The sequence below is a fragment of the Coturnix japonica genome, chromosome 3 (genome assembly GCF_054131305.1).
Source record: "Coturnix japonica strain WE chromosome 3, WE-NBRP24, whole genome shotgun sequence".
Taxonomy (NCBI): Eukaryota; Metazoa; Chordata; class Aves; order Galliformes; family Phasianidae; genus Coturnix; species Coturnix japonica.
In genome coordinates this window covers 38,391,370-38,417,656 of record NC_140665.1, presented here as the reverse complement: position 1 = coordinate 38,417,656, position 26,287 = coordinate 38,391,370, and the positions used below count along the sequence as shown (strand labels likewise).

Sequence of the window (26,287 nt, the reverse complement as noted above, 5' to 3'; positions counted from 1 at the left end):
TTGGAAAGCTATATAATGGATGGTTTGTTTGGAGTCTTTTTGTTTTATACAACTGTGTTAAAATAAATCTTACTTTCAGGAAAAACTTGTGGCAGTTCAAATAACAAGTCTGAACTCTTTTGGTGCCTATGCACGTGTCGACTCTGGCTGCTTTGTTAGCTTGTGCAAATGGTTTCCAGATGATCTTTTGTGATGGCTGACAATCCACAGAGATCAAACTGGACGCAGGGATCTCCTTGATGCTCAGGCTCTGCTTTGCGAGAAGTGAGAAAAATGTGGGGGGTTTTGGGTGGTGTTTGAACAGATGGTCGGCAGTGGAATGAAATTAGATAAGAGAGAGGAGGAAAAAAAGAGTAGCTCTCTTTCCCCATTTTTCTCTTTGTTTCTCCCCCATTGCTCAGTGAAGAATGGAAGAAAAAAATAGGAATGGAAAACAAAGGGAAACTTTCTACATGGCTTTTGGGAAGATGCTTTCAACATTAAGGAGTGTTAATAAGTGATTGTATAGTGGCTTGGGTGACAAGCTATGAAGACAGGTGTTTGTGTGATGGTTTGGAAGAATAAAATACAAACCTCATCTTGTCGGTAGGAGATTTGAAGTTTCAGTCACCTGAGTATATCTGTAGTGGAGATCTCCAGCATACTTCCAAAATAGCACATTGTGGTCACATCGTAGCTGAAAAATGCACACAGTTTCACATCTCAGCTGATTTTGAATAACGTGAAATCTTATTTGTAACAGAGAATGCATTTCTGGGCGATGTGGGATTCTTTATGTTAGGACTCCAAAAAAGAGAAATAGGCAGATGTGGAGTTCTGTTCAGGCTTCCCAGAAGTGAGAACGCTGCCATCCAATACCAAGCTTATGGAGAGGCAGAAATGATTTTCTTCACATTTTTGGCTTGTTTATCCCTACCTTTGGTGCTCCTCAAATGCAGTATTTGCAAACTTTTGAGTTGTGTGTGGAAAAGTAACCAAACCTGTGATTAAGTGTCTGTGCCTGGCCTGTGATTACCTGAGAGCTGGTACGGGCAGGAAGTCTCGCTTGGAAGGCCTGGGGGATGGATGGGTGGGTGGTCTTGTGCTAAATGCTCAATGACCCAGGGCCTTAATCTCATTCCCAATGTTTTTTATAGCCTCTTAAAGTACTGAGGTATTTGTCCTGTAATTTCAGTGCTCTTGTTACTGCTGATTCAATATTTCTCCTTCAGCTCCTTTAATGTAGAGGCAGCAAGCTTCACTTCATATTGAATGCTAAAACATTTCTTTAAGTTTCGGATTTTTATTTTTTTTAACAGTAGATTATTTTCTGAAAGCATTTAGAAAGTAATTTGCCTTTTCCCTGCTGCTTTCTTCCACATGTATATCACAGGAGGAACCACTGAGCCTGTGTCACTAGATTTTACAGAGATCTGAAAGAAACATAGAATCCAGATTATGCTGTGGTAATTCCCTTCAATTTAGGCAATTTAATCATCACAGAACTTAAAGAGTCAACTGTCTCTTTTGATGAAAACTACCAAATACAGTGCAGAAGGTTCAGAAGGTAAATTCTAGGAATGTCTGGTTTTCAAATGTGCCTTTTTATGCAGGGCAGCTCTGCCCACCTCTTTTTGGCTCTGCAAACCATTTATGCTTTGCCCAGAAAGAAGTGTAAGCTGTTATAGGCAGAGTTGCTAGCATCGCCTGTCATTTCTTTTTAAAAGATCTGGTTTCTGGTTTTATTTCTTTGTCAAACTTCCATTCATGGTAAGATTTTCTTCATTGTATATCTGAACTGACGTCCAGCCTCAGGCCAGGATGTGGCCTCCTTGCTCAAGTCAGTAATTTCTGTATACCATCTATGTTTAACTGTATTTTTTCACATAAAAATCAAGTATCACTTGACTCATTGTAGGATCAAAGTAATTAATTTTGCACCAAGACCTACAAATTAAGCAAGCTTTAAAAAGGATGGGAGACTTGTATTCAGAGGGATGAGCAGATGGAGCTGATACTTGGCATTTCTGTGGCCTCCTAAATTGAGAAGGCTGGCTGTCTTGGGCACTGCAATGTCCATCTACTTCAGAAGTGTATAGAGATTAGACTGTACTCTTCTTCCTGTTCAGGATGTACCCAAATTTTTGAGAAAAAGTTAGACCTACAGTATCACTCAAACTCACAGGAAACATTCTAATGAAGAGTAATTGCATTGTAGGGCTGCAGTGCTCAAGCTGGATCCTCTAACTGGTGATTTCTAAAGACCAGAAGAGTTAGCTTGCTGTGTCAGAGCAGTTGACCACCTAGTGCTGGAAAGGCACCTGGAAATAGTGTTGGAAACTTTCATATGGGCAAGGTGCAGCATACTGTGTCCACCATAGCTGTGAAAGCAGCAGAGTGACATTTCATAATAGATCCTGAAAAGTGCAGACGTCTTATGGGGTGAGACTGTTATAATAATCAACGTTGCTGAGTCACCTAGCAGTTGCTTCAGACTCTCATCCACGCAGAAGGGTGGAGAGTGTCTGTTAGTTCACACAAATTAGTCCCAGCAGAACTATGTTTGAACAATCCACTGGTGTCATCTAACTGCAAAGTACAGCTTTGCATTTGCATGGCAGGATATTCTCCAGGCCAAGTGCTTTCACAGGGAGTAAAAAACTTGTGGTTTTGTTATGGAATCTCCTATTAGATACTCAACCCTGTCAGTTCTGGATTATGTCTTTACTTGTGAGGCTGTGATACCATAGCTATTCAGTACTGTTTTTTGTCATAACAATTCACCTTTGTATAGTCATCTTATTTATGGAATAGCAGACCTTTTAGACTCCTCCTATTTTTTGGCAGACTCATCTCCAGTGACAATAATTTCCCTAGGCTAATTTTGTTCTGTTCTGTAATGATATTTAAAGGATTAACAGATTCCTGGGAACAAAACATTCACTGGAAGAGACAGGTAGTAACAACATTTCTCAATAGTAACTTTATTACTGAAAAAAATAATCAGTGAACCAGAATAGAATGTAGTTGATTGAGTTGACTCAGAATGTTAGACTTTTAGGAGTATTCACATGTCTTTATTTGAGCCACCTATTTTTCCCTCTTTAAACCTGGCCTCTTTTGTTCTTTCTTTGGGTTTTTCCTGTGCCTGTCTACAAGTAGCAAAATTCCTTACTATTCTGTAATCAAAAATCTTGTTACTGTGGCTTGATAAATCATCTTGACATGTATTTGAGCAGCTGATGTGTCTTCCCTGAAGTTTGACTGGCTTTTCTCTTCCCTCACTGTTTATGGCAGCTGGATCAATGAATGTCCTTGCAGACACTTGTATTTTTTATATCATTTTGAATAACCAAATCTCATCCTACTTCCTTAAGTCAGGCAAAATTCTCATTGATGTCAGTAGGAGTTTTATTCTGCCTGACTAAGTGAGTACTTGAGAAAGAAAGTTACACTTCAGAAAAGGAAAGGTTAGTTGAATTGTCTTTGGGTTTGCTGTACAGGCAGGCAATGTGTGGCACTTTTTTTCCTGTTTGGTCTGCAACTGCTAGCAGCCATTGCAGCTCTTCCAGCATGACAAAATGTTCATTCATGCCAAAGTGTTCAATTTACAGATCAGAAGAGAAAAATGAACAAGAAAAAAACCTGATAAGATGGAAGGCAAAAAAAAAAACCACAAAAAACCGTTGGATTTTCCCCCTTAAAGTCAAGCTGTGGGTCACTAGTCTGGTGGAATGCTTAAGACTCGCAGAAGACCATTCAAAATAGCTGTGATGTTGAAGAAGCTTCTTTGGTTTTAAGGACCTGCTCTTCTGAGAGTTAAGTGCTGAGCATTTACACCCAGAATTTCTACTGCATTCAAGGTGTGCCAAATTAAATAATTTTTTGATAATAGTAATTATAGAATGCAAAGCATATGTCATTGTCCCTGAAAACACGGTTAGTGAGAGACGAGGCTGAGGATAAAAATAATATATCTTCACATGGAAGCTCAAATCACATCTGTAATTAAGAAGCGTAACATTACCCCAGTGGAGGTGCTCTCTGATGAGAAACCATACGCGATGTTTTGAAGTAATGCTATGTAGGTTAATTATTGGAAGATATTTAAGTAGCTTTTAAAATGGTACATTAGTGCTCCATGGCAACTAAAAGACCACCACAGGAGCTTGCTGCTCCCCTCAGCTCAGTCTGATCAGGACTGATTCCAAGACTGGACTTTGATTCTGTAGGAAGGAAGAAACATAAATATAATGAGAGGAAGAAAAGCTGAATTCACTTTTCTTCAATTAAGGCTTCACAAGAAAAGTCTATTTTTAATCTTAGCAAATACCCTGGTGTCTCATCTTCCCATAGGTATTTAAACGTTTTTATTTTAATAACTCCTCTTAAGGCCAATGAGAGCTAACTGTGTAAATCCCTGGAGAACTAATGAAAAAAGCACTCCCATTCATTTAAATATAAAAATAAACCATTTGGCATGTTTATGCAGAAAAGAGTCTCATCAATTATTACTTTTTTTACTTTTTTTTTTTGTCTGTCATCTAGTACTCTCCTAGTTAGATTTAAGGCATGCACGACTTCCAGCTTGCAGTTTTTGTGCTTTGAAGTGATGGTGAATAGAGATCCAATAAACTAGGACCAAAAAAAAAAAAAAAAAAAAAAGCTGCTAATTTGTTGGTTGTCTTCTACTACAAATAGATGATCTAAAAAAGCTGAAAGAATTTGTGTATTTGTAGTAGTGCAGCCTGCAATTTGTTACGATGGAAGTAACCCCTGTAGAATTTTTAAGCAGTATTTTCCTTCAAGCAAAATCTGCAGGTCACAGCTCTTTCAATTACATGCACAAGAGGCGAGGAGACAAAGCTAGCCTGGGCGGCTTTCTCTTTTAGCAGCAAAGTTTGCATTTCTTTTAATGTAGTTAAAACATTTGACAGCAGAGAGTGCGGTTTAGTGATGTGAGGTGATTTCCAAATGAGTGTTAGCTTTTAACTGACCTACTTTTGACTACTGGTATATTCTTGTCCATTACTTTTTGTCATTGAATAATGCTGATATATTAAGCTGTGTGCTTCAAGGGCATTGTAAAATTGCATGTAGGGGCAGGAATGAGCTGTGAAAGTGCGAATTACTCTATCAGATCGTACCCAATTAAAAAGTGACGAGCACAGCAGGAGACATTGAAAGCAAGGTTTATCTTTCATGTATCGTAAGATGTCACTATATCAGTTAGAAACAAAGTGAGTGTGAAACGGATTCTCCACCTCATCTCATCCCACTCCAAAATTAATAATATTTGCTGACTTTATTATGGGAACGAATAAGCCCCTGAGTTGTAACAGCTCGTGTTCAAGGATATGACAATGGCAAGAGAATGGGAAGTACAGCAGCCATGTACCTTCAAGCTATCTGTTATCAAAGTGTGTGCTGAACCTCAGGTCAACACGTTGCCAATTGTCAGTGAGTTTTGAAAAGCTGCTTGTAGTTTATATAAAACTGTACCGTGTCATTAAAAGAAGACTTGCAGGCTTTCTGCACTTCCACAGGAAGCACAGGAATAAAAGAACAGTAATGAAAGCAGGAACTTTTAGTGAGCTATGTACTTATTATAAAACTGCTACAAGATAGGGAAACTTGCTTAGTTTCCAGTGTCGTCATGAAAATCCTTGTATAACCTTTTGCTTAACATTCATCAGCACTCTTCTAATGGCATGATGGACCTGTGAATGTAGCAATTAATGCAGTTGTCTATATACAACATAATCTTCCATGATCCTACTGGCTTAAGGTGTTGTGCTGCCAAACCCATTCTGACAGTGGTACCATGGATAAAACTCTGATGCTTTCATAGAGAATCTGTGTGTATATATGTTTGTGTGTGTGTGTATGTATATATATACAAATCTGACACTCTTTCTCAACTGCATCAGCTTTGAAAAATGTGCCCCATGCTTGCCATCAGAATGTGTGGCTTCTGTCTGACCAGATCTGCAGACAACCTGTGTCACATGTACCCTGATGTTTGTTGATAATGATACTGCCTGAGTAGTTTAAATGAACTCCTGTGTGCACACATGCAACTTCAGAACAGCTGATCTGACTAAATCTATGTTTTCATATCAGGCTTTAGCATGTGTATTTTTATGTTGTGAGGGGGAAAATATGAGGCGGAAAAGTGAGAAATATGAGGAGCACTGGAGGCACTGACTTGTAGAGAAGATGGGGACGAGGAGGTGAATAGTTAAATTCACAGTGCCTAATACTAGCAGCAAGTTTTACCTGTGGAAACAGTGATGATCTTTAGAACATATCTTCACTTAAAAGTGATGTGTGAAGTGAGCTAAGGGTTTCAAAATGAACAACCAATTACCAGTCCTACTAGCCTGTTAGGGAAATAAAATAAAAAGAAAATGATGTGATGATCTACTGAAAGCTTCCGTTTTCTTGGAGGAGGTTTACCTTTTTCCCCATTCATACTAAACATGGGGTATCAAGGATTGTACAAGGAAACACTGAGCAGTTATAACATTACCTAATTTTTTGAATTTTATCTTGTAGTGACCAGTATAAAAGAAAATGCTGAAAAGTACATGGAGATGCTGGAAGACAAACTACATAGGTAAGGAAGATATCATGGAAACCTTGGAAAATTCGAAATGATTCTTAATGCAGCATTAACAAGCATAAATATTATAGGAATGCTTTTAACATGCATGAGAGTAATACCAGACTATTTTAATGCTGGAAATCCCATAAACGTTGCTGTGACCTCTGTTTCTGGCCATGTTTGACAGCTTTGCTAGCAGCCTGTCAATGAATACAGGTAAAAGAAAGAATTGCTGGGGTTGGATTCTCCAGTGCCTGACACTGCTCTTGAACAGAGCTGGTAGGGCCAGAGACAAGAAGGTACGTGTGTGGTTGGTGCGCATCACTCCAGCTTGGCCTTTGGGTGTTGTAATCTGTGGAATGGACTGTAGAACATCCAGAAGTTGTGGAGCTTTGGGGCTGCTGCAGCTGGTTGGAAAGGCACTGCTGCATTCCTGTGCAAAACCCAACTCTGAGCAGAGCCAGGGAAATCTTTACTTCAGTTCTGGGTGCCCTTAAAAAGTAATGACCATCTATATTACAGTTTTGAATGAATGCTATTTTGAGGGTTTGGAAAGCAATAGAAACCAAAACAACAATGGGGATATTTTGGGAACTGAATCCATATACACAGAATACATGTATTTCTTCTTGCTGTATGAAGCGGGCTCTAGATTACTCTCAAGTTTTAAGGCTGCTTCTTGAAGGATTGTTAGCAATTGTTACATTGTTGTGATAGAAAAGTGGACCTTTTCTTCCCCAAGTATTTTTATTAGAAAAATCTTTCATAGCCTGTAGTTGGAGTTTATGTCTTAAGGAAAATGCAGTTCCCAGATTTCTACTTTCTATTTCTGAGTAGGTATAATTAATAATCTAGTTTCCCTCATTATTTGTGTTTGTTGTTGCATTGGTAGAAACAGTTCTAAATTTTTTTATTTGCTCACTCGTACTGTTGAATAGAGGCACTTATTTGAGTAACTCTCATGCTTAAAGGTAATTCGGAACTGAGTAAAAAATGATGGGAGGAACTGTCTGTGTATCGCTTGTCCCCTCTAGCTTTAATACTTCATAACTAATTTCAGAACTGTGTCTGATTTCAACGTAGCTGAAGAGGCTTCATATCCATAACTGTAAGACAAGTTTTCCTGTGGATTACTTAAACAAACAAACAAAACAACAGCAAGCCCACAAATAAACAAACATACATACCTTACTCTTAACTAAAAATATAAGGTATAGTAACACACATTTATGCTTCTAGGCTGTAAGTACTTAACTGATATAGCAAGCTTTTAGGCTTTTGTATATGGGAGTTGTCTTCCTTTGTATGGTATAAGCCTGGGCCTATTTCACTCTTGGTTTTCTAGTACAATTAAGCTACAGGTTTCAAAATGTTGCCATTAAGATATGAATGTCCTTCCAAGCCTTTACTGAGGATGTAAGTGCATGAAGTCCAAGTGCTATGTGTAGTACTTCAGCTGTACCAGTAGGTTTAACATCCATTTCAGAGTTCATTTTCACTTTCTCTGCCCCTGATTGGCTACCTGGATGTTCCAGCCATACAGATTATTGCAGAGGTGCCAAACTGCTGAAATTTCCCAGCCTGCCCACAATAATAATAAATCCAGCAGTGCTGACTAAGCCTCAGACATGGAAGAATCAGTCATGAGCCATTAACGGTTTTTCAGTATGTAAATAAACTACTAGAAGTCTTAGAGGTCTTTTTCAAACTTGATGTCTCTATGATAAATGTAGAAGTGATGTGAGTTAGGGTAATGAGACTGTATTCAATGAAGACATCTCTATGGGTATGTTGAGTGTGGGACAACTTTAACTCATCACTTGGGAGGTTTAGATGAGATTGTACAGATGCTTGCTGTATCTATTTAATCTAGTTCAGTGAAAGTCAGATGGGTATCTTTACGTAGAATCCTTGCTCGTCCATAGAAATTGTATTTCTTCATCCCACCTCTTTCCACCCAGAGTGAAAACTGTTGTGGCCTTTGTGTCATTATCGTGACTAAAGCTGGGTTCAATAACTACCCAGTTTGGCCATGATTGAGCTTAAGTCAGTTACCTATTTGTAAATGATTGAGGGTGATAAACTGAACATAGGAAAGAGTTATCTACAGCCATAAGAACAGAAGATTTGGGTTGGAATTTCACTCCTACATGCTCTCTCTTAAATCAGTACTTAAGCACTTAATGAAAGTGGCCAGTTTTTGCAAAATGTGAAGAGTACTAATAAAGACTTTTGAGATTGGTGAAGACTGAGACTGCCAGTCATGCTTTTTCTTAGGTGCTTAGATGTTGGAATCCAAGTTTAGAATTAGCAGTGTCAGATATTCATCTAGTTTTTAAGATATCCATAAAATCACCTCTTTTTTAAATGGCTAAGAAACCACTAGTTGGTACTTCTGCTGGAAAAGTCAAGCAGTGTCACCAATTGTATATCTCTCACATTTTACATATGACCTGTATCTCATTAAATCTCTGTCCTCTAGCAAATTTTATTTTCTTCTATCATGGGGGGAAGGGGTGAGAATGCAAGTTCATAGCAAGGTTGATCTTTGTCTGATTTATGTTTGATAGCTGGAGAAAAAAAAAACAAACTTGTAGAAGAATGTAGAATTTAAAAAACAGCTATCTTACAGACCATTGCTCTTACAGAAGGTAATAAAAGTTCCATGGCAAATATAATTATCTTATAAAATGCTGTGTAAAAGCAGGAATTCAGTTATATCATCAAAACATGCTGCAAAAGCATTTATTTCTTTCAGCTAAGTCTTACCTGTGGAGACTCTGCTGGCATTCTTGCAGTAGTAGAGAAAAATAAGTTGTTTTACTAAATATATACACATGCATGTAGGGCACTTAGAAAGTAATGCTTCACATTATGGCAACAAAATATAATGGAATATTGACAGTAAGGCTCAACCTCTACTGCTATACCACCAATATCCGCCTTTAATGTTGTGGATCTACATCATAAAATAGGAGGCATTACTTTCAGAGCATACCCGTAAGGATCAGCTCCATGAAATATAGTATAAGTGCTTTATTTTTCAGGAGTCCATCTGCTAGATATTTGTAGAAACACATTTGGAATTCATTATCCTTTGTGAAACTTATTAGAAATTGATAACCTGTGAAATCAGTGCACTGGAGTGGATAGAGGAAGTACAGCAGAATTGTTGTGTTTCTTTTTTGTATGGCTCAATTCACATTTACCTTAAAAATCCTTGTTTTCTTTTTCTTATGCCAAATATTTCTTGGGTGACATTGCATGTAAACAGAAAAGTTATGCCTAAACCACAGCCTGAATAACTAATGACAGGCATGTGATGTGATGAAAGGAAAAATGCATTTGGGTAGGGGAAGTGGCAGAGAAAAATGCATTTTTAAGGGGGAGGAGGCAGAGAACAAATGAAACATCAGGAAAAATGAAAGACCTGGGGACCATCCATTTATCCCTCCACAGAATGCAAGAGCCAGACCTGCTGTAGCAAATTGAACCCTGAGGCAGCAGAAACCCCAGAAGGAGCTGGCTTCATCACTAATTAAATCATTAGACTTTTAAACATTTGAGACAGCGATGAATTTCTGCAGTGAGGTGAGGTCCCTGTGTCCAATTGAAGCTCTTCAGTCTCCTGCACTCAGAGCTCTGTCTGAAGTCTGACACGGTGCTTTTGAAAAGTGGTATCCGAGCCTGCAAGTCTAAGCTTGCAAATGTTTTAATGACAAAACCCCTCTTTGCCAGCCTACAGCCTCTTATACACTGTAAAGGAAAGATTTCATCTTGGGCTGTTAGTGTTCTGTGTATTCTTGGTGCAGAAAGCCAGCTCTCTGCTAGAGGAGAGTTGCTGTTCTAAAGGTTTCTCTCAGGCTTTCCAATGCACCTCCTCGCACACACAGCAGCATAGGCTTGTCTGGGAATGACAGATGGCCTATGGTCATTTTGTGTAACCCCTGACCTGTCTCGATTGCACTGAGAGCTTTTCAGCTGGTGGCAGCATCTTAGCAGAGCATGGATATGGCCAAAATGCCATCTTTGCCCTCTCTAAGACTGCATGTTTCGTGTTTTGCTTCCAAGGGAACCTGCAGTGCCATCCGTGCTGTATAATCATCAGATCCTATTTTGCTTACCCACAGTTCTGCTGCAGCAGTGTTAAACACAGGTTAGGCAAAATACTGGATACTTCCAGCAACTCATTTAGTCTCTTTCTTCTTCCCAGCTGGTCTAAGTCACACACAGCTGTGAGAACATTAGCTCCGAAACGGTGAGCAACAGACGCTGTATATGCTGTAATGCATTCCTTTGTATCTCATGGGCCACATGGCGATGGCTTCTAAATCCCTTATCATAACTGCCTCAGGCTGGAAACAATTTTTGTACCAGCTGATGTAAAGATGACATTTCTTGAGCTGAAGGAATTTAATGAGATTGTACTCATCTCCAGGCCTCAAAAGATTATTCCATGACTTCCATTCATCACATAAACGAGGGTTTTTAGGAGCTTTTTCTAATTCCCAGATAGAAATCATGAAATTATTTTAGGGGAATAATGTTTTTCAGAAATAACTGGTGACAATTACACAAAGGTGTTTTATTGAGCTATTTTCTCTTGTTCTCCAAGAATAGGGAAATGAATAGATATGCCTGTGAGTAAGATGTAGTACTGCAATGCCTGTGCTTTGCCATTACTGATTGTTAGTGATACAGCACCTGGTAGCTTTTCAAATGTATGTAAAACCTTTTGTCTTTAATCGATTCCCTTTCACAATTTGTCTTCATTTGTTTTATCTTTGGCAATGGCTGTTCTCATTTTAATGGTGCACAGTGTGGGAAATAAAGTGGAGTTCTGCTCTACTGTAAGATCAGGTCATTTGCACTTGTTCAGTGAGGGGTGAAGGGGATTGTGTGTGTTTAGCACAAGTTGCATTCCTGTAATGGAAATTTGTGGTTTTTCCATGCAAGTGATATTTTTATGTAATGCATTTGAACATGTCATCTCCCTTGAGCTTCCTCCTTTTAGGCAAGACCTCCAGTGTCCCAAGGGGCCCATACCATAACATACAGGTCAGCATTAATTGCTAACCCATCACTTCCCAGTTTACTTAAAAATGAATGCTTTTATAACAGCCGTTCTCTTCCTCTATTACTCATCGTGTTAGTTTACATACCATGTGTATCAGGTCTCCTTTCTAAGGAGAAATGTTTTTGGGAGCAGAGCTGAGTATGCATGCTCTTAAAGTACACTAAGGGGATGGTATTTCTTATGGCTGATAATCTTAAAGCTCAGAACACATGGAAAAGCCTGTGTCTTTGTGGATGGATAGCTCAGTCATCTGGTTACAGCTTTCTGTACTGTTCTTGTCTGTATGGAGTATAATTAATATAACACTGAATATATGAATTTAGTTACACAAAATGGGTTGTTTGCCCATGACTTTAAGCTGTCACTTGAGTGGTCCTTCTCTACCTGAAGAAGTGCTTGTGCATGTCAATGCCATCACCTGTGCCTTTGTAACAAAGGGCTGTCAAAGTAGGCACGCTCTGTGATTATCTGGAATACTGAAAATTTGGAATGTCGGTAGAAGTTGCTGGCACTGAATGTGAAAATGGTAAACAAGTTATCAGGCTTGTAAAACTGAAAGAAAATTATACTCTTATGTGACATCTGAAGGCATTCTGCCTCAAATGTGTTTTTATGTTCTTTAAAGTCTCTCTTTAACATATTGTATAGTTTTATCATACTAATGGGTTCCCAAAATGCCTTCAGCTATCAACCACCAGCAAAACATCTATCTGGGTTCAGTAATGTTAAAAAAACACACACACTGAAGTGTCACCAAACCCACATGGGGATGATTTTGGATGCGTTTCTTTGGAGAATCAATTCTCCTTGTTCTGAACAATGCGTTCTATTTGTTTCGTTTACATTATGTTTCAGTTTAGATGAGAGGCACTGTCATGAATATGGGATTGTTTCTTTAAGGCTTTTGTTGTCCTAATATTCTTTTCCAGCCTGAAAGCAGCAACTTATGTCTTTGCACTCGCAGTGGAAAGGTTATGACATCATGAATTGGAAGATTATATCTTCAGCTGTGTAGCTGGTAACAAGAACTTAGGATCTCATAAACAAAAATAGCATTTTGAATAGATTTCTGTAGGGAAGTGAGAAATTAGCAGAACCACTGTATGTATGCTGAGTATTCACTCAATATTCAGAAACAATATTCAAGCTGTTTTATTATCACACTGATCTTTTGTGTTGGTACAATTCTGGTGAGTGAAAGTTCACTAACCCAAAATGTCCATGAATAAAAGGAGTTGTGAATAATGAAAAGCATACTGTTAAATGTGCTAGCTAATAAATTACTGGTAATTTTTGCTTGCTGTACAAGCCCAGCTTTATTTAGGGCATCTTAAATATTATGAAAATTTAGTTTACACGATGGTGAGTCCATTTAATGAATAAGTCTGAAGGATCCTTTCGGAGTGCTTTTTTTCCCCCCACCTCTGCTTTAGATGTTTGCGTGCCTCCTTGTTTGTAGTTCTTTAACTTAGTGTTCCTGGACTTTCTGATTATCCTGGTCTCTATTTTGATTTCTCTCTCCCTCTTACTTCTACTCATCTCATCTCCATTTTTTAAATTGTATTTTATTCTTCCTTCATTTTGTTTCCAGCTTTATTTCTTAGTACTCTTATTTTGTGTATCTTCTCTCTGTATGCCAACAAGGACCAAAAAAAGTGTCAAAGTAGGAATATAGAAATGCACTCAATTCATAGAAAATATGTTCTCACTCTTAAATTTAGAAGATTGCTTCAAAGATATCATAGACTACATGACCATAGTGCAGATTCTGCACTTATTAAATGTTCTCACTGTCTTTGCAGTCCCTTGCAATATATTTGAACATACCTGCAATGTCCTGCCAGCACACAGTATCTCAGAAACGCTTAGCAAATTTCCATCTAAATAACCTCATGAGAAATGTAATGATACTTCGTCATGGAAATGGATTAGCTTAGATTAACTAGGACCAGAGGAAAGGGGGAGAATGTTTGCTGTTCTTTTTTTTTGTTTCTGGATTATGTCAGTTTCCACTGGGGGTGGAAGTTGAAATAATCTTTCTGAAAGTGCAGCAGATTACAGCTTGTAATCATGCCTCTTGGGCATAATATGCATTTCATCTTCATGGTGATCTGGTCCCATGGCATAGATCCTTTGCTGACAAACTTGCATCTTCAGCCAGGATGCAGCTCTTGGTTCCCAACCTCTTGCTTGTGTCCTTCAATACTGGCATTATGGGTATTCCCATCCTTTTATGTATGAACACATGCAGTATGGGCTGTAAAAATGAGAGGGCAAATAATGTAATCTGCTTCTTCCACAAAGAATCTTGGTTTCAGTGTGGACAGAGTTGTGCACGTATGTATGAAATACCAAGTGCAAAAATGAAAAGGATTATTGCTCCTGGCCTTTACCAGATAGGAGATAATTGTATCAGTGAGACCCACCATGTCTTTTGTGACAGCAACAGGGATCTTCTGGCTTTGTAATGGTAAGGCAAGTGCTTGCTGCTAGTGGAAAAGGACTTTGTTTTTATTCCCAAGTAAGCATCTGCTGGCTGAGGTTTGGAGAGGGTCATTTGCAGAAGGGAATAGGATTTGTTGGGGGCGGGGGGCGGGCTTCAAATCCAGCATTTCTCTATGGGAAAGGAAGCATGCACAGATTTTCCTTTTCCTCTTCAAGGAGATATATGTATTTTGATAAACAGTGTTCCAAGAACATTTTAACATTAATGTTTCGCTACTATATGAAACAGTAAACTAGAAGAACTCAAAAATTGCAAACTTAGTGGTTTTCTCTGCTTCTTTTCCTTTAACTTTAAAAAAAAAAATTATTACTTTTCACTAGTTTAGTAATGCTGTGTTACAAATGTTGATTTTTTTCTTTTTAATTGAGAGATGGAGGAATTGTGGTACATGGCAATACTGGTTTATGGTAAGCAGATGAAAGCTCTGTTCCTCTTAAATCTGGTCTCAGTATTGAAACTAGGTTTTTGGTGTTGCTGTTTTTGTTTGTTTCTCTGTTTTTTAAAGAAAAAGGAGGTCAGATTTGGGGCCACTTTCCAATGTCCCTTAAAGCTTTAGGAAAGACAAAGCACATGGTCACACAGCCTTTAGTAACCCTGTCCATATTAATTAAGATTTCATCCTGGCTAGGGTTTTTTAAAGCTGCTGAATTAACTTCAGTAGTTAGTGTGCAGCATAGGCAAAGACACTGTGACAGAGGATTGTGCTGCTTATTCATAAGAAAGCTTACTCCCTTCACTCCTTCCCTTCAGGCTCTTAGTCTTCCACTCATTTTATACTTAGCATAGCAAAAATCATCAAAGGGCAAGGCTGGGTCTCCCCTTCTAAAAACAGAAAGTATTTTCCTTGCTTACAATAAAAAAGTTCACAGCCTTTCTAGATGGTTAGTAATTGTGTATTTTGTTAGGATCTTTTCTTTGCCTGTATGCCTTTTTCTTACACTACATTGTTCCAGTGCTGGTCAGTCATGCCTACAAAACTACAGTTCAACAATCTGCTGGTACTCATTACTGTCACAGTAGTCCTCAATGCTGCACACTCTTGCCTGACCAAGAATAAGTAATTCTGCATCTCTTTGCTGCTGCTGCTTTGGTGTACTGAGATTTCTCAGTTTTGGAGCAGAAGTAATGTTTTCCCTTTTTTATTTTTATTTTTTTCTCAGGCATTTGCACTTTTCCATGTTTTGTCATCTCCTTTTTACATCACTAAATTATGTGAATTCTGTTCAGAGTTTGTGATTCTAATTCATCTTTTTTCTTCCTTAATCATTGATACTCATGAATGTGAGAGGATCCCTTTCTGTGAATGGTGAATGCCTGACATCAGTTGCACTGTCTTCTACCTTCTGAAAGTAGGCTACACTGGCATTTTGACTTGAAAGCCTTTATAGTTTTCCTTGTGGGTGTTCGTGCTAGTTTGTATTTGCATTAATGAAGGAAGGGTTGAAGCTGTGAGCTATTTGTTTTAAATATTTTTCCATTTCCCATGCAAAGAAGCTTTGGCTGTGAGATAGAAAACTTCACTTGTTTCAGAAAGGGCATGTCTTTAGATACTGATGTCCTCCTCTGGTTTTCAGAGGATGTTTGAAGATGAAGTCTTGGACCATCACCTTTACTCTGTGGTTTCTAGGAAGAATAGGATGTACTTGCTGTGTGCTGTAGCTGCTGGGGTGTTGCCTTCAGATCCTGTGTCAAGTTAAAGTGCAGAGGTTTCATCTTCCCGTACAGGTAATAGAAACAATATGCACAGCTAGCATTATTTGCACGTGTTCTAAGAGAAAAGTGTCATCTGAGAGGCATTCCAAAACTAGTGACCAAGTTTGATAACTGATGAAATGCATTCACTTTAGCAGAAGACTGTTTTCAGTAATTTTATAATAATTTTCTCTTAATTTTTGCTGAGATGAGTGTAAGTGCTGTAAATGCTTAAAAGTACTTCTCTTTGCCCACTACCACCACCTGTGCCTTGCCCAGCTCTGCCCAGCTGTTGTCTTCTCTGTGAGCTGATCTCATGCAAAGCTTTCTCTGCTGTGGATATGTGATGGAGGGAAAGATGTGCAAAGCTGTTTATTACCTTAGTATCAGTGTTGTTAAGCTTATGCTATTTTACCAGGTTCCCTGGTGGCTGCTTGTAAGTTAATATAGGTACTGAGGAAGATCTGATCCCTTCTGAACTTGGCAAGAAAGTTGTTCTTAAATGGATATGCATTTTCTTACTGCTGCTGGTTTTGAGCACTCCCCTACAAGCAAGACTCAAAAATAGGATATCTCCACCTGCATAGCCTGAGTAAGAAGATGTAGGATAATTCTACCTTGCCTACAACTGGAACAGTCCTTCCCGCTAGCATTTGGAAGCATTCATTACTTAATGTACTAACTGATGGGAGCATGCTGCCAGGTTGGGCAGGCATGCAGGCCCCAGCCTGCACATTGCAGCTAACAGGGTCCAAAAGGAAGAATCTGTACGCCTTCTCTCTATACCAGAACAGGATTTGACCTTATTCAACCCCACAGCTCTAGCAGCTTGTATTGTGCCTTCAGTCCTTTCAGGGGAGCTCTGGAAGCATTCACCTATTGACATCAGTATTTTGCCAGCTCTCTCATTTTTCCAGGCATGTCTTCCCAGTTGCAAAAGTTCAGTTTCAAGGTACATTCCTACACAGTGAGAATATGTTATCTCTCCTGATGGTATCTCTTCTAAAAGGGCATTTCTTTACGTGTGCTTAATTCTTGCGCAGTCAGCAGTACACAAGATGATTCATGTTCCCAAATTCACTTGACGCTGATATTCACAATCTGGCGCCCTTTCAGAGAGGGAATATATTATAAACTGTGGCATTTTAAATTGGAGAGCAGAGGTGAATAAAGAATAAACATGGGAGAATTGTAAATTCCTTCTCTATGCTTCCTAGCACTTGTGGTCGGAGATGATAATAAACACTAAGAGATCAGGCTCATTATTCTAATTGGTTCACGATAAGAATGCATTCTTCTGTCGGTATAAATAGACATAGCTGTGATTGCAACAGCATGGATTTCTGACAGCTGAGAATGTGGCCTCAATTCAAATGCTGTGTTTTCTTCCCATTGCATACTTTTAGAAACAAATGTATTTTCTTGGATTTTAGCTGGCTGTGGCTTTGAAAGCCACTAATTTCCTCCAGTTTCAATGAAAACCACTAGAATTTGAATCTATTTTGAGGCTCAAGTTTGCAATAGTACTTAGGGTTGTGCAGCAGCTCAGTGTTTTGAACGGACCTTAGATGAATTCACAATGAGACCTGAGATACATGCTTTCCAAAACTAGGCTTAATTTATGTCCCTCCTTTAAATCTCATTTGGGATCAGATATTAAACAGTGCAGATAAAGATCTCATTCCATCAATCTCCGTCCACTCAAAAAAAAACAACACACAAAAAACCCAACTGTTCAGTGACATTGTGGGGCTTTGCTGTTATTGCAGGAGCCACAGGCAAGCAGGATGCAGACTGAGTTATCAGTGTTGCTACCAAACTTGAGGGTGCTTAATCAGATTATGAACGAGGTGAATGATAAACTATGGTTGAGGACTGGCTTTGTGGCTTGCTTCATAAGAAGAATTCCCTGATTGCTTTCTCTTCATCTATCAAAGTTAAGTTTTTCTCTTCTAGAACAGACTATTTATAAATAATGTTCTCAACAGAGGTGAGGGTAAAGGTTTGTAACTCTGTACCTTTTCCTAAGAGAAATAAATACTTCTAAAAGCAAGCAATAAATGTTGATGTTATAGATTAGGTAATATAATAAAAATAAACTACAATAAATGAAGGTACTAAATTGAGTAGTAAATTATTCTTAGATGGTGCCTTCCTCCTTCCCTTGTAAATTAGTTTATTTTCTGCATTTGATGCATAGGTTTCCATTCCTGCATCCATCTTGCATTAACGATCAAAATGAAAAGCATCAGCTGCAGCAGCCTGTCATTTTGTGTTTCCAGTGGAGATAATTTAAGGATAATACAGTGACATTGAATATTGATAGAAAAATGACAGGCTGTGATTAAAGTTTTGTGCTGGATAAAATGAATGGCTGGAGGATTGAAGAGAAAACAAAAAAGTTGTTCAGCATTGTACGCTATCTTGTTTTTTAATAACCTTAATCGAGTTTCCATTACTGGTTTTAAGCACTAGAAAAATGGTTCATCCTCCTTATTTTGAACAGGTCTTTCAGGAAAGGAAGAGCAGGCATAAAGCACAAATACATTTCACAAAAAATATCAGCATAAGACAGATTTAACTTCTTATGTCAGTTTTTTTCTTCAGTGGATTTCAGTTTAGCTTTTGATCCTTCAGCATCCCAAAAACAATAGGCAATGCTTTATTTTGAGTAGAAAAGTTTGTGGATAATGATTTTGTAGTTCAGCAGTGTGCATCTCAGCTGCTGGAAGTGGTAATTCAGATACAAGTACAACACTGGAAACTGCCTATGCTCTCAGCTCCCCTTCGTTTATCCTGCTTTGTCAGTTTCTTTGTATCACTTTGTCAATTATTTGTATCACCGCGAAATATTTAATAGACGTAGTATATTGATTTTGACTTCAATGCTACTACGATTACATTAAAAGAAAAGCATTTATACTAATTAAAGGGGCATATTTCCTCTCTATATATACCTCTTCACATACATAACAGCCTCACATTCACACATACTGTAAAATCCTTTGCACAGAGATGCAAACAAGCCTATTAAAATTGCTTACAAATAGAACACAATAGACATAAATATAGGTTGTGTATTTAGATCTTACCATGTAGCTAATTCTGCGTACATTCATTTTGTACCTGGTCTTTCAAAGAATTCTCATCTCAAGACTTTATCCAGTTCTACTTCAAGCAATAAAATGATGGTGTTAACCACTGGATAACAGCAAAGGGCAGTGAAGGGAAGAGTTAAGTTTTCATCTGTAAGGAATATGAAGACATTTGGAGGTTGCTGTTGCAAGCCAGCAGGGAAGATAGGCTGTCCTGGGATGATGGTTCAGACAGGGCTAAGGAGGGATGTGAGTGGTCCATGAAACAGGCAGCAGTAAAATGAAAGGAGTTTGTGCAGCATTTGTGTTAACTGTGTTTCACCATGGCATTTTTCCTTACAGCATAAGTTCCTGGAACTTATGCTTCAGTTCCATTCTGTGTTTCTTACACTGGGAGTAGGGTGTCTGCAGTGTCATCTGTTTATGACTGGGACTTCTAACAGCAGTGTAGGACACTAAATTAAGCAATATGAAACACGTTGGACAGAGCATACCTTAATGATAGGATATTGTTCCCTATTCTCCCAGTAAGTAGGAATTAGGAGTTTAATTGTACTTGGAGTCCTCTAGAATATGGGAACAAACTGGAAATTGAACTTCTGTTCTTCTTGCTCACCAAGCCAAGAAGAGGTGGCTCTTAACCCCAGTGTACTTAGCAGAATGCTGGTGTTTCCTAGCAACACTGTGGAGGTTAGAAGGATGCAGGAGGCCTGGTTCCTTGTACTCTTCCCACTGCATCAGTAGGTATACTCTGCCCTACTACATCCCTGAGTACGTAAGAGGTGGATTCCACAACCACAGTGTTGAAGGCTAGTATGGGCTGGGGGCTCAGCTCACCTCTTTCTTCAGATCTGTTTCTTTGCACTTTTGTCTCTGTTCCTGAGATGCTGTAGAAAGCAGAACCACTCCTATCATTCATTCTTTCACCTGCAGGAAAGCAGTGTCTATGTCTTTACTGCACTTTCACTTATTTGGGTAGTCCTGTGTTGCACAGTGAACATGTCCGCGTCTCATAAATTTAAATATTAGAAAAGCCATCCCAGAGCATAATTTTAGGTGTTAAAAATGTAGGAGTCCAGAAGTTAGTTGAAGATTGTGAGGATTAATTTCTTGAGGTTTGTGGTCCAGAGCATTCTCCAGCAAATCACAAAATATCACATTTAAAGAGGGTCAGTTACTTGTTATTTTCTTCAAGCTACTTTCTGCGAAATACTGTGTTGCATAGTCTGCTAGATATTATTGTATGTTTTACAAGGGAGAAGGCAAGGTTAGAGAAGCAAATCACTTGTGTCAGAGAAACATACTGCAAGCTTCAGACTTTGCCGAGGAGTTCCATTTAGTCTGTAAAGTAGGAGTGCGAGTAGGCTGTCATCTGTTCGGGGGAGTATGGAGTCTACTAACCTCCTGGGAGAGTGTCTTGTTTTTACATGGAGAAATGCAATAATAGCGCTGAACAGCAAATAAGTGCTGTCACTGAGCTTTGAAATAAGGGAGTAGGAAAAATAAGCCTTGCACACTGGGGGAGAAACACATGATCAAAACAATACAAAGTGAATTCATGAGATTTTCAGCTCCTGAGGAGATTGCAGAGAAGAGACACAATGCAGGGAATTGAGTTGTGAAATTGAGATTCTGTGACTGGTGTGTATAGAAAGGGTTTATAGGATTAGAGAAAGTTGCAGGAAAAAAAGAAAAAGTTTATTTCAGAAATTCAGACAAGGTTACTTTTTGGAGTGCAGGCAAGAGTGAAGGGGGGGGGGAGGAGGAGGAAGTTTTGCTGTTCAGACAGAGTTCAACTTTTTTCCCCTTTTCCTTACCCTTTTTTTCTTTTTTCTTTTAAGTTCATCATATGTGAGTTGCAATATGATGAGCCCTAGCTTCTCCCCTATTGAACTGCTGTTCTGCACCAGCTGCCAGATGGACAGGGAAGGCAGGGTTATGAGCCTTCCTCTGCCTAGAGCCTCATGTGACCCACTGATAATAATACTGTAGTTCTCAGTTTGTTCAACAAACTGGTTGTAGGCATCTTAAAATAGAACAGCTAATATTAAAATTGAGAACAGATCAGGCTGGAAACCTTGTTTTATAAATGAGAAAAGCAAAACATATTCCTGAAATTGTAAATACTTGACAAATACAAATAGACCTCTCAATGCATGAATGAATTAATACAATAAAACAAATCAGAAGGGTGGGTTTCTGAAAAGAGTAAAGCAATGTGGTTTTCTTCCATCCTCTAGTTCCCTGTCAGTTCAATATTGCTCCATACTTTCTTTCCTTTGCTTGCTCCTTTTGTTCACTGTGTGGCTGTTGTCTTAAGAAAAGGCAGCAAAGATGGAACTAAATGTGGAGTAAGAAAGAAGATCTAGTTCTTTCGCTGTGGTGCAAAATATAAATAGAATATGAGAGACCAAAACACAAACTTTCCCTAGTTTGTAGGGTTGAACAACAGTGAAACGTTATATAGAGCAAGTACTTCTGATTCCAATTGTGGTTTTCCATCAGCCTTCCTATTTTCCAATAATATTAACTGTCACAGTGAAAATCCCTTTGGTTTCTGCCCAGTTGTTGCTGCACTTCGTTTGCTGTCTTGTCAAGAGAAAACTACCTGGAGCAGTGTGTGAACAAATGTGCATAGTACTGGAAAAGGGTAATGGCTCACCCATTAGAAAAAAATTGCCTGGAGTAGCTACTCTTAGATAATCACCCCTCCTAAGTTAGCCTTTGTTTATACAGTTTCCAAATATATGTTTTACTGTGCAGACTTTTAGCTCTGCTGTTCCTCTCAGTGGCTTCTTACAGGGATTTCCCCTTGCTGTCCTTAAAATAAGCAAGATCTTGTATCAACATACAATGTTGACCTCAGGGTGTCATAAAACACTTTTAACAGTTCACTCATAAAGTGCCATTCCTAAAAGTGAGAGATAGGGAGATGTCAGTACTTGTAAATCTCACTTTGTTGATTCTTATTTGCTTACTAGGAGTCTTTTTGGGGATTTTTCTAAGTGAGGCTTAATGTAAAGTCTTTTGACTATTTTTACATAGGCATGTTTTCATTTAGAGTATAGTATTCCGGAACTGAGTGTGCCTTTTGTACGTCTGCAGAGCTTTCAATAAGAAAGTCGTGTTCTCAGAGTTCCAGTTAACACTATAAATAGCTTTAGAATAATGTTGTGGTGCTGAGAGCCACATAAAGAACTCCCATTGGTATTTCTGGGAATCTTGTGGAGAGACTGAAGAGCAATGTTCAAGGAAGAAAGAGGATCCTTGTTAGATACGACTCTCAACAAGATTTTCACACAGTGTTATGTTTAGATTGAGGTTGCCCTCCATATTCCTGCACTTCCTGGTGTGTGGTGGTGTTCCTTGGAAAACTACTTGTGGCTGCCACTTCCTACTCGAGACTTTGCAAAGGCATCTGCAACTGCAATTTCAACAGCTGCTTTATGAAGAGAGCTCACAGATAAGTCTCTCTGTTCCAGTCATTTCCTCCTGTCTATAAACAGCTCTGTTGCTCTGACAGTTCTTTCATCATCATCAACTTGACTGAATCCAGAATTCTCCTTCCTGTTTCTATTTGTGTTGTGGATGTCTCAGACATTCTTCTGGTCAGACTAGGGCCTGCTGGTATAGATTCTTTTTGCATGGTATCGTGGAAGTAAGATCTGTCTAAGTTACCCATCCAGATAAAAAATTACTTGTATGGAGTCTTGCATCTCAGCTATTTCAACATACATTTCTCTGACATCAGCTTGACAAAAGCAGTCTTACCATACCCTCATTCAGTCAAAATGCCATTGTTAATGCAGTGACTGCTCTCTTTCTTTCGCTCCTCTTTTTAAATCCTGTGATTATGATCATATCACTTTGCTTGATTTTCTTCATTGGTTCCTTCTGTTCTGTTATGTTAAACAGAACAACTAGCCTTCACTCCCTAGGCTGCTCATAGTCTTTTTATTTGGTATCAAAAGACCAATTTCCATCTCAAGATGTCGAATAACATTGGTATTCATCGCTTGCCCATTATGTTTTTATATAGCATCTTTTGTCTTTCCTCCATGATTAGTTTATGGAGGAATGGGAAACTTCAATAACCACAGACCTGTTTCATTGCCCTTCTGCAAATCCTTAGAATTCTCATTCACTGTGATAACTCCACGTGCTTGACTAGTGATTAGACTAATTACTTGCTGATGTAACTAATTGAACTGTTGTACTGTAACTAATGCACTATGTTCAGTCCTCTGTTGTCTCAGTGTTTCTTTGAACATTCCTGCCTGCATCTATCTCTTTGTAATCTGACTGGTATTTGTGCAAAAAGCCAGCACTTGGGACTCATGAGCCCTCTGGCACTTGGAAGTTCAGAATCATTGGGTGATTAAGGTATGCTTTGTTGTTGCTAAGTCTGTATAAATGGCTGATGGATTGTGACGTGTTGTGGATTCCAGCAAATAATTTCTCCCACCCCTGTTGAACTTGCCACACATCCCTCTTTGTTAGGAATGTACAGACAGGTATAAAGCATCTGGAGGTTAATACACCCTAAAGTATTTGTAAATATAGGAACAATATAAAAACAAACCCAATCTTGATCCATTTTTTGAAGAGTTGAATACATGAAAAACTCACTGTCTTCAATATAGGTACCCACAGACTTTTTACTAGAGACTGCAAATGTGCTTTTTACCATGTATTAAACATAGAAAAACTCTGAAATGAAGTTGGCCTTCTATACCTGATATAAAATGTAAAGATTTTTCCTGTTGGAACCAAAGTACTTTGTAATGATTATTTATTCTTTGTTTCTTTGTCAACTATTTACATCTTTCAAATAATTTCCATAGTAATAGTGTTTTTGAAAAGTGCTTCTAAGTACTGAATTTTGAAATAAAGACTAAAGAGTGCAAAGTTCTTGGGCTTAGGTAGACGTGTAGACATCCAAGCATATGTACATTCACAGATTTCAGTTGAAAAGTTCAGTGTAACATCATTTAATAATTGGTGTCTTAGTTCAAGAGTGATGCCTTTGAAATAAGAGCACTCTATTGGGGTGCATTCAGTAATTGCTGATTAATAAAACGGGGGCAAGACATAACCATGTTGACCAAGGAGCCCAGGCATTGATGAATAAGTGCAGCCAAGGCACAATTACTTTTATATATGTTGTTCATCTTTTCCACTGTGTATACCACATGAATCAATATCTCTGTCCTTCTTCATTAGAATGAAGAGCCAAAACAAAGCTATCCACTGAAAATTATTATTCAGGTCTGCAGTGTGTCTTGAGCCTTTTATAATATACCATGTGTAACTGCAAACAAACTTCTGCAAAAAGCAAGTAGATGGGCTTATGCATACCTGCAAAGAAACGCTTTATGCAACTACGATGGTGTGACTGACAAGTACAGAAACAGCGGGGGTTATTTAGTGTTTCTGGCTTGGGAAGTAAAATGCTACCTACATAGAACTATAATCCAGTCAAGGTTTTTTTTTCACTGTCTAATTAGTGACACTGTGAACAACATGAGGGAGACCAATTCACGGACCTCATGCTGAGTGCTGCCTTCAGTAGCACTGGTACTGACTCATAAGAACAGATCAAGTACCTTACGGAGCCCAGTTTTGCTTCAGTCTCAAAATGCTGCTTTGCAAAATGTACAGCTTGGCATCTTGTGTTTGCAGAGTTTAGAACTGTACCTTTGCTAGATTAATGAATTCATTGTAAGCAGTGCAGCTCCTTTATCCCTTGTATGTAATAAAAGATAAGCTAGTATTTAATTTGGTCAGAAAATTTAAAATCAAATAGTTATTTTCCTTCTTTTAATCCCTTTTAATTGCCTACTATTATATTGCAAATTATATAATCTGAAACGCACTGAGAAAAAAGTGTTGTGGTTATTAGATATTGGTATTCAAATTTGTCTGGAAGTGTGTAATGCCATGGGAATCAGCGCTTCTGAGTCCCATTCCAGGCCATACCAGTGATCTTCTATATTTCTGTGGGCAACTTAATCCTTTGGTTCCTCAGAGACAAGATGTATTAAATGAAGATGTGACCATCTCTCTTAAGAGCAACATGATGTTAGTATTCAGTGCCATGTTCTGAAAAAGTGGCTATTCCTAGAATTCCTTTTCTATTTCAGATGACAACACCTACTTGAACAGATCTCAGTATTTGTAATTTACATGTATTGCAATGTACAGCTCTGGGAAATGAGTAATAGATTAAAAGTATGAAGAAATTTGGTATTTTGAATTTCCTTATATATATATATATATATGTTTCTGGTAGAACTACAAAATTAAAAAGGAAAATAAACCACACATACACGAGAAAACCCAAAGGAATGCTTTAGGGAGAGATAAGGACAACATTCAAAAGTAGAAGTTTGAAAGAGAGGGTATTACCAGCTTAATTCGATTCTCTAGGGTCGAAGCATGCACATTTCAGCATAACGAAAAAATTAGAAGTGATGGTTGTACCTATTTTCTAAGCACTAGAGCTGATATAATGTGGTAAATAATGTGATTGCTGATCCATTATCTTCTACAAGAATTCAAAAGCTGCATGACTGCTTTCGGGTTGGCACACTTGATAAAATTAAGAAAGCACTGGTGGTGAATACAAGGCTTCTGGATATGCATTGAATCCAGGAGATGGTCACGTGTAGCCAGTGTATGCTGTGCAGTTGGAAACAACATCTTAACGCAATTATTTCTTTCTGATGACATCTGCTTTGCAATAAGATCACGACATTTTTGCTTTTCAGTTTGAAATAGCACCGTGGAAGCATTTTGATTTGCTGTTGTTTTTCCATTGTTTTTGTTTTCCTATCTAATCACAAGCAGTAACCCTGAAGTAACTTGAAATAGCAACTGTTCTCCCTGAACTGCAGTTTTCTTTTCTTTTGGCTTTTATTTCAGCTGTGGGAGCCAGCTGCTTCAGAGAGTGTGGGAAGCTGACTTGGAGGCCTGTCAGCTGTTGATCCGAGGGTTTCAACTGAAAGAAACCAGTTGCTGTGGTTTTGAGGAAGAGGAGAACCAAATGGATGAGCTGGAGATGGCTGCTGATGGCACTTCCGATTCTGAAAAGAGGAAAGAAGATCACTTTTCAAAGGGCACAAAGTGGGACAGTGCTCTCTGCCCCAAGCGCAGTAAGCTGAAACAGGTATCTGGATTACCCTACAGCTGGATTTGAAGCAATAACGCTGTTTCTTATTTGAGAGAAACAGTTAAATCTGGGTCAGCAAGGCAGGTTAAGAATGATCTTAACATCTGGCCTCCGATATGAGAGATGAATAAAATGGCTTATTAGGTACTCAGAAGCCCTT

At 38.5% G+C, this 26,287-nt stretch overlaps 1 protein-coding gene across 3 annotated transcripts in view; it reads left to right on the top strand.

Annotated features, from left to right (window-relative positions):
* Positions 1-26,287, top strand: part of DISC1 (DISC1 scaffold protein) — a 179,976-nt gene that overhangs the window by 130,853 nt on the left and 22,836 nt on the right. For 2 of the 3 annotated variants that reach the window (XR_001554046.2, XM_085541314.1), the window contains exons 10-11: positions 6,538-6,598; positions 25,881-26,124. Coding sequence is in view for 1 of the 3 variants with exons in the window: in XM_085541314.1 (XP_085397440.1) it covers positions 6,538-6,598; positions 25,881-26,124 (305 nt within the window). In the remaining 2 variants the exon portion in view is untranslated. The remainder of the gene's footprint in view (positions 1-6,537; positions 6,599-25,880; positions 26,125-26,287) is intronic. The other variant, XR_014943918.1, reaches the window with a different exon arrangement.